This window comes from Lipotes vexillifer, unplaced genomic scaffold (genome assembly GCF_000442215.2).
Source record: "Lipotes vexillifer unplaced genomic scaffold, Lipotes_vexillifer_v1.1 scaffold149, whole genome shotgun sequence".
Classification (NCBI taxonomy): domain Eukaryota; kingdom Metazoa; phylum Chordata; class Mammalia; order Artiodactyla; family Lipotidae; genus Lipotes; species Lipotes vexillifer.
Genome location: NW_006779962.1, coordinates 1,001,975 through 1,022,655, shown reverse-complemented (window position 1 = coordinate 1,022,655; position 20,681 = coordinate 1,001,975). Strand labels below are relative to the sequence as shown.

At 55.9% G+C, this 20,681-nt stretch overlaps 1 protein-coding gene across 2 annotated transcripts in view; it reads right to left on the bottom strand.

The window, feature by feature from the left end:
- Positions 1 to 20,235, bottom strand: part of COL5A1 (collagen type V alpha 1 chain) — a 163,963-nt gene extending 143,728 nt beyond the window's left edge. For both annotated transcript variants that reach the window (XM_007453087.1, XM_007453088.1), the window contains exon 1: positions 20,124 to 20,235. In XM_007453087.1, the coding sequence (XP_007453149.1) occupies positions 20,124 to 20,235 (112 nt within the window). The remainder of the gene's footprint in view (positions 1 to 20,123) is intronic.
- Between the last annotated feature and the right edge of the window lie 446 nt (positions 20,236 to 20,681).

Here is a 20,681-nt window from a genome sequence, read left to right as displayed (position 1 = left end):
CCCCGACGCTCTCAGGCTTTCCCACTGACACCCCGAGGGCCCCAGCTGCAAACGTTTCTGTGGCCCCTGGTCCTGGGAGTGCCTGGTACCTGAGAGGCTGTCACCTGAGCAGAAGGTACCGTGCGTGAGTGTTCAGTCCACAGGTGGGCGCCAGGTACCGGGCAGGGTGCCGCCCTCAGAGTGTGCAGTGCTGGGGAAATCATGCAGACTGAGCTGAACCTGAGACCCACTCCCTGCCCTGCGGTTCTGGGCAACATCCTTCATGTCCCTTTTTATAAAGTAAACACATTATCAGAACCTACTTCTGAGGGTTAAAACAGACGAAGTCTGCAGGCCTCTGCCCCCTGTCTGCTATGTGACACCAGGTGATGTGTGTACCAGCCTCAGTCTCCCACCTATAGAAGGGGTGGATGGGGGGTGACGAGGACAAATTCAGTTCTGCAAATTGACCGGTGCACGTTCCTATTTTCAAAGGATCACTGCATGGCGCGTGCTCAATCAATCCAGTCCGTCCCTTCCTGAATTGGTCTATTGGTCTTATTTCTTTTCTTTACTTGTTTTTTGACCATCAACTTCTTTAACTGACCAAGTCATTCCAGCCAAGAGCAACTGCCTGTCAGCAGGTAAGGCACGCAGCTCCCAGGGCAGCCAGCCCACACTCCCCTGTCTCGTGTCTCTGTTACCTACACACCTGCCCACCTTCCAACCAGCCCACCCGTTTTTAACAACACATTCACCCCATTCAAAAGACGCCGAGAGAACTGCACCCCCATGCACCCAGATGTCCCCTCTAGAGCAAACCATGGGTCCCAATTTTTGTGTGTCCTTCCTTGACATCTACGGATATGCAAGCCTAGATTTCTGTGGGTTTTTTTTTTTTACTAGAGATGGATTGATACCAAGGGGAGCATTCTTTACCTTGCTTTTCTTTACTTACATACCTTGGAGACTGATCCATTTCAGGAAATGTAAAAGCACACAGACCCCACTCCTGCGGCCGCCTCACTGACTCTCCCCCACAGTCGCTCAGTGACTTAGCTCAATAGCTCTCATAATGGGCACCTGGTTGTTTCGACCCTCTGCTCTTGCAGATGGTGCTACATGCCTGTTGTCATCACAGGTGTCTATACACACGTGCGCACGTCCCCACAGGAGACATTCCAAGAAGCAGAGTCGTCAGCTCCAAGAGTATGTGCATTTTAGTACTTTGATAGATGTCACAAAAGCCTTTCCTAGAAGAACAATCTGTGAGCACACCCACTTCCCTCGCCGGAGCCAACAGTGCCTGTTCTCAGGGTTCTTTGTCTACCTGGCCAGGTGAGAAGCTGTGTCTCCCTGGGCTTCACCTGCATTCCCTTCTTGTAAGGTCAAATTATCTTCCCACCCGTGTAAAAGCTACCGGTGTTTTCTTTTCTAAGAATTATTCATGTCTTTTGTCCATTTTTTTGGTTTGATTCTTGGCCCTTTCTTATTGATTTGTAGGAGTTCTTTGAATATGATAGCGTATCAATCCCTTTTTATTAGACTATAGTTGCTTTACAATATTGTGTTAGTTTCTACTGTACAGCAAAATGAATCAGCAATACGTATACACGTATCCCCTCTTTTTTGGATTTCCTTCCCATTTAGGTCACCACAGAGCACTGAGCAGAGTTCCCTGTGCTACACAGTAGGTTCTCATTAGTTATCTATTTTATACATAACATCTATTAGTTATCTATTTTATGTACAATAGTGTATATATGTCAGTCCCAATCTCCCAATTCATCCCACCCCGCTTCCCCCCTTGGTATCCATACATTTGTTCTCTACGTCTGTGTCTCTATTTCTGCTTTGTAAATAAGATCGTCTATACCAGTTTCTTCAGATTCCACATATATGTGTTAATATGCGATATTTGTTTTTCTCTTTCTGACTTACTTCACTCTGTGTGACAGTCTCTAGGTCCATCCATGTCTCTACAAATGACCCGATTTTGTTCCTTTTTATGGCTAATATTCCACTGTATATATGTACCACATCTGCTTTATCCATTCCTCTGTTGAGGGACATTTAGGTTGCTTCCATGTCCTGGCTATTGTAAATAGGGCTGCAATGAACTTTGGGGTGCATGTGTCTTTTTGAATTATGGTTTTCTCTGGGTATATGCCCAGTAGTGGGATTGATGGGTCATATGGTAGTTCTGTTTTTAGTTTTATAAAGAATGGCCATACTGTTCTCCATAGTGGTTGTATCAATTTACATTCCCACCCTTTTCTCCACACCCCCTCCAGCATTTATTGTTTGTAGATTTTTTTGATGATGGCCATTCTGACCAGTGTGAGGTGACGCCTCGTTGTAGCTTTGATTTGCATTTCTCTAATAATTAGTGATGCTGAGCATCTTTTCATGTGTTTGTTGGGAATCTGTCTGCTTTCTTTGGAGAAATGTCTACTTAGGTCTTCCACCCGTTTTTTGATTGGGTTGTTTGTTTTTTTTTGATATCAAGCTGCATGAGCTGTTTGTGTATTTTGGAGATTAATCCTTTGTCAGTTGATTCATTTGCAAATATTTTCTCCCACTCTGAGGGTTGTCTTTTCATCTCGTTTATGGTTTCCTAAGCTGTGCAAATGCTTTTAAGTTTAATTAGGTCCCATTTGTTTATTTTTGTTTTTATTAAAGGAACAGGACTCAAATCAATAAAATTAGAAATGAAAAGGAAGTTACAACTGACACCACAGAAACACAAAGGATCATAAGAGACTACTACAAACAACTATATGCCAATAAAATGGACAACCTGGAAGAAATGGGCAAATTCTTAGAAAAGTACAACCTTCCAAGACTGAACCAGGAAGAAATAGAAAATATGAACAGACCAATCACAAGTGATGAAATCGAAACTGTGAATAAAAGTCTTCCAACAAACAGAAGTCCAGGACCAGATGGCTTCACAGGCGAATTCTATCAAACATTTAGAGAAGAGCTAACACCCATCCTTCTCAAACTCTTCCCAAAAAATTGCAGAGGGAGGAACACTCCCAAACTCCATTCTACGAGGCCACCGTCACCCTGATACCAAAACCAGACAAAGATGTCACAAAGAAAGAAAATTACAGGCCAATATCACTGATGAACATAGACACAAAAATCCTCAACAAAATACTAGCAAACCGAATCCAACAACACATTACAAAGATCAATCCCCTTTCTGTGATACACGTATTTTCACATTCTTTTTTCACAGTGATGGGTTGTCTGGGGGGTTTGTTTTGGCCAGAGAAAATCTTGACTTTTATGGGGTCAATTTTTTTTCTTTCATAACTTCTAGGATTTCTCTGTCATACAGAGAAAGGCCTTCTCATCCCAAGATCATAAAACCCAGCCTCCCGTATTTTCTTCTAGTAGTTTTATGGTTTCGTTTTTCAAGTTCACATCGTCGGTCCATCTGGAATGCATTTTGGTGCAGGGCTGCGGCAGGACCCGAGTCCTTTTTCCCAGATGGCTTTTTCCCTAACCCAGTCCATTTCAATGACTAATCAATCCTTCCTTTCCCAGCCAACTTGAAAGGCTGCCTTTATCAAACCCTGAATTCCTGCGGGTGCCAGGCCTTAGAAGCCACCGAGCAACGCCTACGCACCCCCTTCATGCCCCACGTGGAGGGGAGGTTCTGCTCCTCAGCCAGACCCCCCCCCAGGATGCTCTCTTCCCCCAAGTGCAGCCCAAGAGGGTAAGTGTGAGCCTCCACAGCGGATGCGGCTCAGGGAAAATCCAAGTCAGCATGCTTCACTGACACACAGATACTGACAATATCCAAAACAATGGGAAACGGCCCAACACCCAACACTAGGAGACTCTTCAGGTAAATTAGGCTTTTTACAGGCCGTCATGGATGTGAACAGAATGCCTTCCTTTCCAAGTGAAATGAGAACGTCCAAGCCAACTGTGCTGGGGTCGGAGGCCTTCCCCTTCAGGGAGGGAGTGCCCCGTGGGGGACAAGGCCCCTGAGTAGGACTGCCCCCCACCCACGCCAAGAATTTCCAGATCAGCCACCATGAGGTATTTCCTTCCGTTCCTTATTGTTTGTACTCAGACCCAGTGGGGTTTGAGTCTGGGGGTTATGGGTGATTTTTATTTTCTTCTTAATACTTTTTCTTATTTTCCAAAATGCCTATAATGAACATGTACCATTTTTAATTAAAAAAAAAACATATATACATATATAACTAAAGAGGGAAGAGACGTAGGGGGAAAACGCTCCAGGAAAGGGACACAGCTGGACAGTCAGGGGCCGGCCTTGCCCTGGCTCCACCCACGCCATCAGCATGGGTCTTCAACTGACCTCTGACCCCCAGGGTCCAGAAATGCTCTTCCTCCTTTGGGGTACTGTTGTAAGAACAGGGCAGCACAAGGCAAGTGACACTTGCTTGGACCGGGAAAAGACAGGGGCCCTGACTCCAGTACGGGGAGCCCCAGTTTCCAAAGGCCTCAGGGTCAGCCCATGTCGGGCAGGGGCTTCCCCCTGCACCCCACAGGGCCAGGCTGTGAGCCCTTCCCACAGGGCTGCATCCGACTGCCCTGGCACAGCAGTGTGCGGACCGTAGGTGCTCATTAAATGCTGAATTGCATTTTAGGAAGGCGGTCTCTTCAACCAGCCCCTTGGCAAAGCCACGCACGCTTCCCACAACGCTGTGGGCGCCCACAAAGACATTGGGTGCGTTTAATTCAGAAGCAGTGTTTCTAGAGCGTTTCCCACCATGCGCCTAACTGGCAGCAGGGCACACGGAGTCGCGCAGACACAAGCTCCCCAGGCGACAATTCCTCCCATGGCCAACAGCTCCGGAGTTTCGGGTTACAGGCTTGGGCCCAGACACGATGAACACCAGACCCAGGGCACCGTTTCCCAGGCCAAGAGAGCACCCCAGCCAGGCCGCCTTGCCCCACGCTCCGTCAGGGAGGCTGGGAAAGCCGCGACAGAAAGAGCTGCACACCTGGCCAGCATCAGGCCGGATCTGGCCCCTTGGCACCGGCTGGGTGACAACACCAGCACGGAGCTTCCCAGGGCACTGGGAAGTCAAAGTGGAAGGAAGAATCTGGGCTGCAAGAGGAGAGAAAGCAGTGAGTCGTCAGTGAAAAATGCGCTAAGCCTGCAGCTGACGAACCCCAGAGATGGGTGGGTGCTCAGAACAGCACAGATGTCAGGGCTTTTCCTGGGGGCAGTTATTCATGGCTGCTTCCACTACTACAGACATCAGACCAGAAAACATTTTAATAAGTGACTAGAAAGAGACCAGACTACCCCCCTCTTCAGAGGATTTTTTTTTTTTTTTTTTTTTGGCCAAGATATTGACCAGGCATCAAAGTTTTGGGGGAAAGGCACATGCCCGGAGCCCAGCGCTTTTATTGGGGCTTAAATCCAGCACAGGAGGGCAGATCGTGGAAACCCAGAGGCAGCCCAGGCTTGGCAAAAGAGCAGCCGTCCCGGGGAAGGCAGCTTTGAGCACGTGATGCTCAGAATCCATGCTCGGGGTGGGGGCGCGGGGGGCGCAGGAGGCGGCGTCCTGGGACAACGTGAGCGAACCCGCCACCCGCCCAGAAGTCCTGGAGGACAGAAGCAGGTCAGGGTCAGGGCTCGGAAGTGAAGAACGGCAGGCAGAAGCTGACCGTATTTAAAGAATTCCAAATCACAGCCGAAAGAGTTTCTGGACATTATTTATAGGGTAAGATGATTGATTCTGGAATGAAAGGGGCCTGAGGTGAAAGGGCCTGGACGGATTAAAGACAAGAAGCAGGGTGACAGCTGGGGAAATGAGCCAGAAGACGGACGAGTGGGTCTTCGCAGAGGAGGTAGCCTGGGGTCCCGCAGGAGCCGCGTTCTAATCCCGGGTCTCTTCCTTGTTAGCTGACTCGCCCGGACAAATCCTCACACGACTGACCTCACGGTTTGTCGGGTGGAGTAAGAAATCGTGAGTGTAAGGCACCCGGACACAGCGCATCAGTACTCACGGGGCAGGGGACACCAGGAGGATGGTGCTCACGCCTGCTTAGGTGCACATGACGTGCACGAGCGCAGGCACACACACACATCACACACACTCACACACACACACCCTGCTGCAAACGGGTCATTTGCTTAGGGATCCCGTGAAAGATCCTGGGGTGGCTCAGATTGCTCTGTGAAGCGTGGTGGGCAGTGTCAGCGTGGGACAATCCAGCACAGCCCTGAGCCCACAGATTCCATCCTGTACACTCCCTGGGCTGTTCTCCCACAGTCGCCTGACTGAACTCCAGAGGGACCCTGGCAGATCTGCTTCCTCTCTCCTCTGGCCTCTCCAGGGGCATCAAGCCCAGAATACCCGCCTCTGCCAGAGAGTGAGGGGCCCCCATCCTCCGCCCGGAATAGCCCAGGCCCCCTCACGTCCGCCCACCCTGCTTTGGAGAGCCAGCTCAAAGCACGTCGGCCGACACCCTCCAGGCTCGCCAAGCATCTTCAGCTCCATCCTACAGCTCCTGCAGACACGGTGGGATGTGACATACCCAGAGACCCTGTGTGTGTGGAGATCCAAACCGCGCCTCCTTAAACTCTCTACGAGGAAGACATCCCCAGCTCTATTTTGCACGTGAAGAAACAAGAGACATGGAAGAGAGATGACGTTTCTGAGGTCACAGCTCAAGAGCGAGGCAGACCCAGCCCCCCAGCCTCGCCCGGGGTTTCCACGGCAGGTAGAGCTGGGCTGCAGTACCTCCCTTGGCCTCTAGGTGACCACGCCCACACCTGGTTTTGAAAAGTGAGGCTTGGATGTCATGACGGTGAACTGGGGACTCGCTTCCCCACTGTCTACCGTGACTTCTCTGCCCAATGACGTGAACTTCGTCTAGAAGCGCCTGGGGCCACATGTGCAGGATGAGTGTATTCCCTTGGTTTCAAATAAGCTGCAACTCCCTAACTTTTCCCAGTAGAACCTGTCTGGCCCAGTCAGTGGGGTAGGTGGGCCACCCAAGTAGCAAAATTTCGGAGGGCTCTGACAATTCTCTAGGACTCATGATCCATCCTAAGGGAAAACCAAGAACAGAATTCTTTTTTTTTTTTTTTTTTTTTTTTTATTGGGGTATAATTGCTTTACAATGGTGTGTTAGTTTCTGCTTTATAACAAAGAACATATCTCCTTTTTTAAGAACAGGTATCAGACCTAATTTTACTGATGACTATAGCCATTGTACAAATCTCCAAGTAGACTGTAGTTGGGGGACGGTATGTAAAAAAATTTTAGAAGTGCTAATTTTATATGGTGTATTGATCAATCTGGAGACAAGCTTCCAGGTTGCAGATGGCAGCTACACGAACCCGCGTCCCCTGCATCGGCAGGCGGACTCTCAACCACTGTGCCACCAAGGAAGCCCCAAGAGCAGAATTCTTGAGCCCAGTCCTTGGCAAGCCTGTTGACTCTCCTAAGATAAAGGGCAGGCTCAGAAATCAGGCCTCTGGGCTTTGCTTCTCTCAGGGTTTTTTACTTTTCTTTTCTGATATGCTGATGGTTTAAAGATGTAGACTCTGCCTTGGTCCAGCTTCCCTGACCCAGCAGAGGTGACGGCTTAGCTGCACCAGCTTCACTCTTGGAACATCTCATGGACGGCTCAGTCCCCACCTCGCCTTCAGAGGGGCAGCGGCTTGAAGCGTGCCCTACCCTTATCTTGTGCAACATTTGGCTTGTGGGCACCGAGCCCCACGTGTCTCTCTCATCGTGTGTGAACTGATATTAAACAGGCAGGACCTCCCTGGCTATAATCCTCTCCTATCTTTCCTCCCCACTAAAATGGAAAAAATGACTCATCCAGGGCAGCTCACCCCTGTATACAAACACAGCTGAATGTTGGGCTCAAGATCTAATCTGCAGATCTGACCCAAGAAGCATGAGGAGGACCCAGAGCAGCCCAGGACTCAAGGGGGCTTTGGAAAGTGGGTGCTGAATACAGCACTGCTCCCTCCTGACACCAGGCAGGCACCCACCCCCAGGCTGCGCCCCGGAGACAGGGCGAGGGCAGCCACCAGGTTTCATCCACCTCCCCCCCTCTGCCGGGATGAAGACCCCAGAGAAAAAGACGGGGCTGAAACCCCACCTCACAGTGATGTCTGCTCTCGGAAGGCCCTGTTCCCAGGAGGCTGGACGAAACCCAATTTCCACAACTCAAATGCTATTTTAAAGGCTCCAAATCTGCCACTTACTGGCTGTGGGGCTCCTGTGAGCCTCAGTTTTCGTGCCTGTGAAATGGGGATACCTCTTACCTAGGAAAGATGTCATCAGGACATCTTTCCTGATGACAGAAAACAACTTGTGAAAGCACTTAGGATAAGAAAGGAAAGGAGGGACTGAGGGAGAGAGAAGGAGGGAGGGAGGGAGAGATCTCTCTGACTCTTCACCTTCCGAGAAAATTCTCAAGCAGACACTCCTCTTTCTTGTATCATATGCTCTTTGAACATAATTCACATTTCAGTTGCTGGGTTAAGGAAAGGCCCTGAAGGGGCAGTGACCCCAGGGCCAGATGGGACCAGCTGTCCCTCATCCTCCAGGCCCAGAGGCTGACCATCCCTCAGCTGATCCCCACTGGCTCACAGAGTGGTGGGAGGCAGCTCTCTAAGGAGCGGACCCCCTCCCATGCCTCCCAGCCCTCGACAACAGCCCTCCCCCGGGTTCGTAAATCCTGCTTGCGGGCCAGGCAGCTGTTTGTAATCGGACAGGCCCTGGCCAGGAAGGGGAGGTGGGAGCCTGTCCACACCGAGGGGCCCAAGGCGCTGCAGGGTGTGTGAGGGTGTGTGAGGACAGGCTGCCTCCTGGCGGGAACACCACAGCGGGGAAGGCGTGAAATGAAAGAAAAGAGTGAGCGTCTCCACTTGGGTGCAGCTTTTGTTTTAGTTCTGCGAGCAAGCTTGAAGAGGCTCACAAGCCCCAGGTTTGGTGACATAAAGGTTAAAACCATGGGCTCTGGAGGCCAGGCTCGGGCACATTCCGTCTGGGTGCCATCTGCCTGCACAGGGTGAGCTCCCCGACGGAGGTGTCTGGCAAACAACCGTCATCAGGTCTGCCTTGGACAGAAGGAACCCTGAGACTGGACACCTGAGTTCCCTTGCAGCCTCGGAATCTCAGAACAAGTCTTCGAGGCTCAGACACCCTCCCCAGATAGCAGAGCTCCAAGACCACCGGGTTCCCCCAGCCTCGGGATGCTGAGCACAGCCCACCAGTGGGTGACGGAGCCGGATGCTGGGGCCTGCTCCCCCTGCCGCCCTGCTTTCAGCAGCCTGTAACCCTGGAGACCCCCAAGTCCTCTAGGTCTGAGTTTATTCATCTGCAAAACGACCCCAAGGCCAGAGGCCGGATCACTGACTCTGTGAGCCCTCCCGGTAAAATAGCCAACTCCTTCCCGGGGGGCTGGGCCTGTGCACCATCAGAGCCCCACACTCCTGGCAAAGGAAACGAGCCAGAGGTAGCTCCCACATTAAATGCAGTGGAAGGGACTTCCCTGGTGGCACAGTGGTTAAGAATCCGCCTGCCAATGCAGGGGACACGGTTTCGAGCCCTGGTCCAGGAAGATCCCACACGCCACGGAGCAACTGAGCCCGTGCGCCACGACTACTGAGCCTGCGCTCTAGAGCCTGTGAGCCACAACTACTGAGCCCACATGCCACAACTACTGAAGCCTGGGCTCCTACAGCCCGTGCTCTGCAACAAGAGAAGCCACGGCAATGAGAAGCCCGCGCACCACAACCAAGAGTAGCCCCCGCGCGCAGCAACGAAGACCCAACGCAGCCCAAAATAAATAAATAAGTAAATAAATTTATATAAATAAATAAATGCAGTGGAAGGTTCCACAGAGCCCCCACCCCAAGTATTAACTGCAAACTGCACCCCCTGCCCCACCTGGACTCACTCCCCGCCCGGGGCCCTAACTGGGCCCTTTGCACTGACAGTTCAGCCTCCTCTTAGGCCCAGCTGTAGCCCCGAACCTGCAAGTGGCAGCTTTATTCCTACTTTCCAGCACTTCATAGAAACTTTATACAATTACTGCTTCTGTGAGCTCCGCCAGTCATAATAACAATACAAAATAACAACAATGATATAGAATAATTAACAAAGGCAGTTACTGTTATCAGTATGATCTAGCATTTGCTGTCCTGCATTGAACACGGGATGCAAGACACCCCAGGAAGGGCCCTATGTCCACACCCAGGTCACCTCCCTCCAGGTGGTGCCAGTGCCTCTGGTTTGGAGATGAGCTAACTTGGATCAGAGAGGTTAAGTAAAGCGTTCGAGGTCACACAGCTGGGGGTCCTATACTCCATGCACTGATGCATCACTGCTTCCCAGCCTCATCTCCTGAACTTTCCTTTCGAAAGTCAGAGGAGAGGCTGACTGTCAGCTGGCCACAGAGGCTGGATCCACACAGGGAGAGGGAGGGCCAGAAGGAGGTTCAGACCTTCCCATCTGGTACACCCCACATTTCCCAGAATGCCCTCGACTGGTCACTGGCATCAGAACTCGAGCGGCAGGCCCCAGGCTCCACCCCAGACCCTTGGAGCCCGGAGCTGTGAGGCGAGGCCCCACGGCTGCTGAAGCTCTGGTCTCACCCGGATCCCTTGCTGAAGCCCGTCAAAGCTCACCTCGCAGGAAACTGGACCTGCTCACCAGCCTCCTGTGCTCCCAGGCAACCCCAAGCCAGCCCCCCACGCCTAGAGGACTCCACCCTCTGCAAAATGCCAGCGAAGCTGCTGTCTGGGGCCCAGGCCTCCAGCTGGAACATTCCTAGGGGTTCCGAATGCTGACGTCATGGCTTTAACACATGGCAACATAATGACAAGAGCCTTTAGTCCTCCCAGCAGGCCTCTGAGCTTATTCCCACTTCACAGATGGGGTACTGAGGCTCAGAGAGGCTTTCCTAGGTGCCTCAGCACCTGTGCTGAGCCCAGGCACACCGGGGCAGGCAGGAAGCAAGGGGCCTGCCCTCTCAGCTCACCAGGGAACTGAGAGCCCGGGGGTCGGTGGCGCCCACCCTCCCACTTAGGGCACTGGACCTGGCTGAGCTCCTTCTCTGTGTCCCTCGGGTGGGGATGCCCACCGTCCCTCCCCCACTGAGATGGAAGTACTCACTCTTGATGTGCGGTGAACACAGAGGAATAGTTGCGTGAGACCTGACGTCAGGGATCGGCTTCAAAGTAACTGGGTAGACGGGAGTGGGTGGCGGCTGGACCACAAGAGTGTCCTTGGGCTGATCATCGAGCCCACGAGGATCTCGATCTGCTGTGCTGTGTTTGAAACGTCCCCGAACGACAACGATGGCAATAATAATAACAACACTCTCAGAGCTGAGCCCGAGTAAACCTTCCCGCTTGAGGCTCCGTACTGCGCTCTTGCAAGTCTTTCCTTAGGAGAAGGGCAAGCTTGCCCCCAGGCAGGGAAGGAAAGCAAAGCATCACTGCTCCTCCCAGAATGTGGGGCCCCCGTGAAGAAAGCGGGGAGGACACGGGGGTTGGGGAGCATCTGCCTCTTCCTCTCTTCCTTCCTGGCACGCCTCCCCTCGGAGGTGCCCCCCCCCCATCGTTTATGCTGACACCCGCAGCCCATCTGTTTCAGGTGAGGGAGGAGGTCCTGAGAGAACACTGGCCACCCTCCCGTGCCCCCTCCTCTCGGTCAGCTCCAACTCCTCCCCCGGAGATCCTGGCATCGCTGGGCAGAGCCGCCCCACCGCCCTGCCCGGGTGTGAGCCCTGCATCCCCACCCCAGGCCCTCCCGAGCGCCAGCGTCATCACACCGAGGACCCCAGGATGCTCCCCGGGATGCCAGAGTTAACTGACATGTAGCCATCGCCCAAGCAGTGCTTTCTGAGCTAAACGGCCACAATTTAAACTATGAACCGAAATAACATTAGTAATAATTCCCTGGAAAAGAATTACATTTAGAAGCCCTGCTCCCTGCACCTCCATCCAAGAATGAGCTGTTCGCCCTGCCTTCTCGATGTGCACATTTCCTGGTCTAAAAGGCATGGAAGGCGCAGCGCCCCTTCCTCCCCCCTGCTCAGAACCAACCGGGACCCTCTCTCCCTAGAAGAGCAAGGTCTACACAGGACACTGACGCCGGAGGCTGTCTACTCCACCCGCATCCCAGGAGAACACAGAACTGCCTCGAAGGAGGAAGCCAGAACTGCCCGTCAGCATTTCAGATTCTCCCCAAAGAAAAAAAGCGCAAAAGAAGAGAAGTAACGGTAAGGCGGGTCCCAGCGACTTCACCCCAGCGGACATGAGGACAATATTTCCCCAGGCAGGGCCCTTGCAAACTGAACCTGGGGGCCCAGGGCCAGAAATGGCCCATCCTTCCTTCTCGGCTGCACCCTCCCCTGTGCAGGGCTCTGGGCCCCGGCCAGCTCTCCCCTCACCTGCCACCCAACAGGGTCCCCTAACAGACCCCCGTGAGCCAGGGCCCCAGGTCCCACTGGTGCACAGCTGCCCACTATCCCTGCAAAGAAGACCTTGACGTTTAGCAAGACAGGGCTGTACGCACACCCAGTTTTATGCATCAGAAATGCAGGAGGAATTGAGGCCGAGGTGCAGAGGCTACTCACAGTTGGTGGGGGCCGTGGACCTCTTTCTGAAACACAAGGACCCTGCCACCAAGGGACTGTCTCACGGCAAGGAAGAGCTGGAAGCTGCTGGAGGCCCCCTCACCTGGCACCTAATATCAGTTTATATGCCGGTAATGACCTACACCAAGGCGGGGCGTGCTTTTCACTGGGCTACAGAGGGCAATCATCACTCTTTTGTGCCAGCTGGGCCCACAGGGCCTCCCCTTGCACATCTGCAGGATGGGGCCAACCCCACCTGGTCCAGGTGCACCCCAGAGCAGGGCACTCCGCAGGTAACACCCCAGAGCAGGGTTTGGTTAAATATGAACCGGAGTGAGAGGACAGACACACATGGGAAAGTGCCACTTGCCTCCACCAAGGGACTCCTCCCTTCAAACTCATTGGGTGGGACCCCAAAAGCCACAGGCCCTGGCAAAACAGGCTGTTCTCTGATTGGCCAGAGCCCCACTGGGGCTGGCAGGTACCTCCCTCTGATTGGCCAGTGGCCCACTGAGGCTGGCAGGTACCTCTCTCTGAGTGGCCAGAGCCCCACTGGGGCTGGCAGTTGCCTCCCTCTGATTGGCCAGTGGCCCAGGGGCTGGCGGGTGCCTCCCTCTGACTGGCCAGAGGCCCAGGGGCTGGCAAGTGCCTCCCTCTGATTTGGCCAGAGCCCCACGGGCTGGCAGGTACCTCCCTCTGATTGGCCAGAGCCCCACCGGGGGCTGGCAAGTACCTCCATCTGACTGGCCAGTGGCCCAGGAGCTGGCAAGTGCCTCCCTCTGATTGGCCAGAGCCCCACTGGGGGCTGGCAAGTACCTCCCTCTGACTGGCCAGTGGCCTAAGGGCTGGCGGGTGCCTCCCCCTGATTGTCTGGTGGCACCACTCGACTAGCTGATGAATGTTTCACTACCTCCCACTTTGCACTTCACTGGATACAATCGCCTGTTCACAGGTCTGATTCCCTCACTGCACCGGAAGTTCCTGCAGGGCTGGGATGCTCGCCTACCGCTCACCTGTGCACCTGCTGCCTGGCGCCTGGCACAGGTCTGCCTCACATTAGAGGTCTGCAAATGCTTCAAGCACAGCCACTGTCACTCCGGAGTTTCTCCACAAAGGACCAGGCTCTCCTGCATTTCCTCTGCACCCACACAGGAAAGGATTCCCCTAAAGCCTCACCCACCGCCCTCTGGGTTACCCCGCCGGCAGAGCGGAAGACAATGGCTTCCCACCTTCCATTCAGATTAAAATGCTCACTCTTTTTCATTGTTAGGTCACTAGTCTTCCAATGCAAGAGTCAGAGTTTTTAGTTAAATGACTCCAGTCACATACACACATTTTGATGTCATTTTATAGCATTTATTAAAAAAAATTCATAAAGAGACCAATAAAATCCCTATTGCCAAGGTGCTGGCAGAAAAGAACAGGACAGAAGAGTGAATTTCCCCCAAAAGAACACAGGTCTAAGAGACAGGAAATAAAGGAATCCCCCATTTCATGCAGGAAATGGGCCCCTGGAGCTCTGTGTAATGAGACGTGGAGAAAAGTGGGTCAGACTGTGGTTCCATTTCTGAGGTGTGAGTCACCAAAGAGTGGTGACATTTACTCCTACTGTGGGTTATGACATAGGGTGGGAACCTGCCAGAAAAACTACCGGGTGAGTCTAAGCTGATGGGATGACGGCTCGGACAGCGTGACGTGTAACACGGAGCGACCCCCCCCCCCATCACCCCACCACGAATCCCCACTCATCCAACGGAGCATTCATTCACTCATTCTATGGACTTTGCCCCAGACGCTGGGGCCGCGCGGGTGCAGGAACAACGTCTGAGTTACAAAACCCCCGCCGCACCCGCCCCGGATGTCCTTCCAGATCACCAGCCATCACCCACTGTCATGTCTCAGGGGCAGAAGACCGGAGTCTTTGAGGCGGGACGTGGGCAAGTCCATTCCCATCCCTGAGGCCCCCATTCCTCCTTGTACAGTGGGGGTGGCCTGAGGAAGAAGGGGAGGGGCGTGCTGCACGTGACCCCCCACGACTGCTCCGGGATGCAGGCGCCTCCATGCTGGGGCTCGGACCGCAAAAGTAGCAGCAAGGGCTCCAATAAGCTCACCGGCGGGCTGTGTAACCCCTTTTCATGCTCACCCGCGAGGGGGCACCAGGGTGACGGTTCACAGGACAGAGGGGGTGACTCATACAGCCGGCCAGTGAGCAGAGCCAAGAACTCACCCTGGACCCCAGACCCGCTGCTGCCTGGGGGCCCAGGGAGGACGTAACAGTGACAACAGTGACAGGGGCTTGCTCTGTGCTTTGGACACGCGACGCACTGAACTCTCTCGAAAATCCTGCAGGAGTCACAGCCGTCACCCCTTCCTGCAGATAGGGAAACTGAGGCAAAGTGCACCGCTGGCGGGGGTGGGGCGGGATGTGGGCCCAGGACGCCGGCCCTGAGCCGTCACCCACACCGGGTCTCCATGCCGTGTCCTGTGGCAGGGGCAGCTCTGCCTGGGAGAGAGGATTGTGGCCACTGCAGGCTCCGCCTCAGGACCTCAATATCTCCACAAGCCAGGCCAGAAAGCTTAAAACTAACATTTGGCCAAGCGCTGACACCAGATGAGTCGATTACAGGGGAGAAATAAACAGAGGGAGGAGGAGCAGCCATAATATAACATCGCCCTCCTGTGAGCAAAAAAAGACTCATCAGATTACCAGACCCAGCTGGACTGAATCTGTGCTGGGGCGGGACCCAACGCCTCGTGGCTGCCCAGTGGGCTCCGTGGCCACGGGTCATCTCCTCGTCTCCAATCCCGCAGGGGTGAGGCACGATAAGGAGAGAGATGCGGCCTTGCCGTGAGCACCTCAAACACACCAGGCCCCGCCTAAGCAGACCCTGAAAACACATGGACCTGTGCGTGGATGCGGGAGTACATACTCGTGTACACCCACAAAAACACACAGGGACACGTCACACACACAGGCACACACATGCATCCACACAAACACTCACATCACATGCACACACATGCTTGGACACATACACACAAACACACACACAGGTGTACAAACCTCCAATGGGCTTGTGAAGCGTTTTCACATACGCTGCCTAGGGTGACCTTTACTGCGACCCCACGAGATGGCGTGGGAAATGGACCCACCGAGCATATGGGGGTGCTGAGGACAGTGAGGGGGGCCCCGGGCTGGGTCACTTGTGGATGGCAGAGGCCTGGGGGTCTCACCAGCCCCCAGAGCCTCCTTGGACGGACACACCTCCCTCAGCTGGGCTCCCACAGGAATACTTGCACTTAGAGAGGATTGTGGCAACCCTGCGCTTTTTCCTTGTGCAGAAACACCACCAAAAACCGTAGCCATAATAAGACCCTCCGCTCATCAGGGGCTTCCTGTGCCTCGACATTCCACACGCGGTCTCTGCAGATCGCCTCAGTCTCCATAACCACCCTCAAAGCGAGAAAACCATTTCTCCCCATTTTCCAGAGAGGAAAGCTGAGGCACGGTGGCTGGCCCCCGCCCAGCCAACCCCTTAGAGGCAGAGGAACCGTCCACGCTGCCCTGGGTTCAACAATCTGACTGCCAAGGGCTGTCCCCCCACGCCCCTGCCTCCCCAAACAGGGGGCCCAAAGTGCGCAGGACCCGCCCAGGCCAGGGCAGGCGGCATCCCTCAGATCATCTCTTAACCCAGAGAGGGTTAAGGAAGGCCCCGGCCTCCCTCCTGTCCCCTCAGAGGCCCCCTCTATCTCACAGCGGCCACTTCTGCTGGCACAGCACTGCCGGGGCAGGCGGTGCTGGAGGCGCCCTGCCAACCAAGTTAATGAGGGGCTTTCCAGCCAAGGGAGGCAGCTCCGGGAGAACAGTGAAGCGGGTGGGATGTCTGCGGGGAAGAGGCACGGAGGAGACAAAAGCCAGAGGTGGAGGAGGGCACCTGCGAAAGAGGCCCTTTGGAACAAAAGGAAGGGGAAGAAGGAAGGAAAGGTCAAGGTTAGCATCACCTCCTCCAGGAAGCTGCCCCAGATCTCCCCAAGGGGGCCAACCGTCCAGACACGCTCGGCAGGAGAATGAACAGTACAACGAACGGTGTCCACATGCGTGCCTCGCAGCAGCCTGTGGACCCTGGAGCCAGGCACTCTGTCACCTCAGCCTTCCCACAAGCAGGCCCGGCGCAGGCAAAGCCTCCAGGGGTCAACGGGTCACGCCAGTGAGTGAAGGGCCTGGTGAAAGGGGAGTGGAGACTGCAGGCCCCGGGTGCCCCTTGATGGCATTCGGGTAAAAAGCAGGGGTGTAGGGGGCAGGAAGGAACCGAAACAGTCTGCTGGGGCCAAATGGAACCCCTCCCTGGTCCCAGGGCCGTGTCTGGGCTGAGCCCCAGGCTGACAGCAGCTCCAGGCACTGGGCCTCCCCCGTGGAGAAGCTCACTCAGCGCCCAGGTGCAGAGACCAGACAGACCCAGAGTGTGCAGTCCCAGCCCCCTGTTCCCTGGGCCTCTCAGAGTGCCAGCACCCTCCCTCACCCTGCAGGCCTGGATGAGGGTCCAAGGAGATGATGCAGGCACAGGGCTAAGAGCAGACCAGGCAAGTGCCAGCAAGTTCATTCCAATCGGTACCACGGGTGCGGGCGTCCCAGGGGCCAGGGGCCCTGCCCTGCTCCGCGCTGCAAATCCCAGGCTCCACTGTGGGCACAGCAGTGGGGCCTCGGGGTGCGCGTGACTCATCCTCGAGCCTCGGGGGCTCAGAGCGAGTCTGCGCTCACTGTCACCGTTATTCAGTGAGGGGCAGGGGGCAGTGGGTGTCTGCTCCACCCAACAATGTCCGTGGCCCAGGTAAGAGGCAGGGGTGGGAGATGGGGCCAGACAGCCAGAGGGCAGGGGCGGGGCAGGCGGGCATCAGCTGTGCTCGGCTAAGGGCGTGGCTGTGTGAGAGTCCGGAGATATCTGAAGGGCGGGGTAACGGGGCAGGCTCCGGCCAGCACCCCAGGAACAGCCATGGAGCGACATCACAGGACAAGGGAACTTTGTGCTTCCGCACAAGGAAGAAACTCCTGCCCGTGGCCACTGCCGGGTGGTCACAGCGCTGGGCGGCGACCCGAGCTCCAAGCCCTGCAGCCACTAAAATCTGGACCAGAGGAGACAGAGGGCTTCGGGGAATCAGCTTGGCTTCTGAACTCCTCCCGCTGACTCTGCTCTTTTATGGGGAGGAGGGGGAAGGGGAGGAAAAGTTGGAAAAGGCTGTCGTTTCAGCCAACTTGATTGAGTCAGAGGAAATTTAACCATCTGATGTCTGTCAAGTCCCACAAAACCTGGACAACTCTTCCCACCAAATTATTGCCAACAGCGATCACGTGACTGGCGTCAACCAATGATGTGCGGAGGAGATGACCTCAATTTCCAAATACTGGGGTCATGTTTCATTTCACTTACTCTGCTTTGCCCGTTACAATGTTAAACGGCCCCAAATGCAATCTGACTTTTCATTCCTTCACACGCTTGGCCAAGAAGAAGGTAGGAAAAAGAGCCATGTTCAGAGGGAGCTCAAAAAACATCTGGTGGGTCTCAAAATGGAGAGAAGGGCTGCCTGCGGACCGCCTCTCCTGCCCCCCCCCCGCCCGCCCCCGCATGTCAGTGGACAGCCGTTCCCGCTGGCCACGCACTGAAGATGACTTCCGAAAGGGTCCCACCCACCTTCCGAAAGGGTCCCACCCTTTCACAGAAGGGAGGTCTGTGAAACCCACCCAGAGACGTGGTTTCTTCAAAGGCTCTCAGCGTCTCTTCGACAAGAGCAAAATGTCCAGCTCTACAGCCACGGTCCAGGCATCCACCCCATGCCACACTCAGTTAGGAAGGGAAACCGGAGACGGGCGGGGGGCAGAGATGGGGAGTGGTACAGACAGCCGACCCCAAACCCAGGCAAACGCATGCTCTGTGTGCTCCCCAGCCAGTGCCCAGCCCCGGCTTCTGGGGGTGGCGACTCCCCTGAAGGATTCCCACCTGACTTCCTAGGGGAAAGCCCAGCAGAGGAGCTGGGACAGGGCTATGGCCCTGGGCCTACAGGGGTCCCATGACCACATCCCCACCCTGCTCCGTGCCACTTTTCTGGAGGCCGCTACTGTCCCCCACCTCCAGTGACCCCGGGAGAAACACGAAGCCAGTTAGCCTGGGATCCAGGGCACGTAGGTGGTAGCCCAGGGCTAAGACCCCAGGTCCCCAGAGCCAGGCCAGGCTCCCCTCCGCTCCCCCAGCCCCTGACTGGCTGGGCACCCTGATTCCTGCTCACCCCGTCTGGCCCACCAAGCACTCACTGTACCAGGAAAAAGGGACAGAATGTCTTAACTGGCAAGTGGAACACGGAAGTGATTCTTCCCACACGTCTTCAAATGACAAAGCGGAGGACAGAAGAGCGAAGGCAGTAAAGCGGTGTCTTCTCACAGGGGAGCCCTGGCTGGTCCTGCTGTCCACTGAGCCACTGTCCCATCCCTCTGCCCGCACTTTCCTTGACCCTGCAATAGCGGCTCTGAGCCTCGTCTCCGCATCTGTTAATGGGGTCCCAGAGGACTTTCGGGGCCTCGGGCTCCGACGACTGAGGCTTGTGAAGTCCCATCCCACAGGTAACCACAAAAGGTGATGCTCAGAAAAACCACTGTCCCGTCAGGAAGCTGTGTGGGAGAGAGCTGGAGCTGCAAGCATCCAGGCAGGCACACTGTCAGTGCTGGCCTGGTGGACGCCATCCACTGGAGACAGCTCCTTCTAAGGGCAGACCTCTGGCAGAAGGAGTCCCACATCCTGTGTGTCATCTGAACTCCTCACAGCCAAGACTCTGAGAGCATCTCCCGCCTTTGCTCCAAGAATCCCGTCTCTGGGCAGCTAACCCAAGAAAAACTGCCTTCCAGGAGGTCGAGAGGTAGGATTAGAGCAGGGCTGCTCCACCACCACCACCCCCCCGGGGGCTCCCCAGTACCACTCACTGAGTACTTAGATGGTGGGGACCACAGGAAGCTCTGTTCCCTGGGAAAGGGAGAGTCAGCCGGGTCTGGAGGCAGAGGAAGAGGGTGCTTGGAGAAGTCCTGGGCTGGGGGGCTCAGCTGCTGGGATTCTCCCCAGCGGCCCCCCATCCCAGGAGGCCCGGCCGGAACTGGCCCGCTGCGACTCTAGGGGGCGACCCTTCCCGGGTTTCAGGAAAGGAAGTTCTGCAGCGGGGCTGTGTGGGACAGAGAACGCAAAGTTTCGGGACAGAAGTTTGCCTGCCTGGTGGACAAGCCCTCCGGCTGATCCAACGCAGAGCCCTTCCTCGGCTCCCCGACAGCCCCACCCGCCGGCCCGTTTGGCGTGGGGAGTAATGTGCCGGCGCGTTTCCCTCTCCGGGGCCCCCAACGAATGGCATTCGGAGTCCCGGCCCGTGCATTCCACAGCCCAGGGGGGGAAGGTCGTGCACGCGCGGAAGAGGCCGGCCGCCCGGGGATGACAGCCGCGCCGGCCCCGGCCCCGGCCCCCCGGCCCCCGGCCCCCCCGCGCCCGAGCGCCCCGCGCCCTTACCTGCGCGGCTCAGAGGCGGCGCCCACAGCAGCAGCAGCAGCAACGGCGGGGACAGCAGCGGGGCGCCCGGGAGGAGCGGGCTGCGCGCTTTCCAGCGGGTGTGGACGTCCATGCCGGCGGGGCGCGGGCGCGGGTTGGGCGCGCGGGGACGCACGGGGCGCGGGGCACAACTCAGCGGGGCCGGCACAACTTTAGGGAATCATGGGAGCAGCCGCCGGCCCGTTCTCTTTGTGGCGGTGGCTCTCTGGAGGGTGGGCTGGCGCGCTCGCCCACGGGCGGGAGGGCTCGACCTTGGCCGGCGGGGCGGCCGGGACCCCGCTCGGCTCGCTCGCCCTGGCCTCCTCCGCCTCCCCCGCGACTCGCTCCCCGTGGGCGCTGCGCTCGAGTGAGGCCCTGCGCCGGCCGCGGGGACGAACGAGGAGTGCGGACCTCGCCTCGGGCGCCGAGCACTTTTCCCCCTTTCCCTCCCTCCCTCTCTCGGGGACGGCACCCGCGGAGGCCGTGGCTCCCCCGCGCCCGCAGCAAATCAGAGCCGGCGCTGGGCTCGGCCGGGCCGGC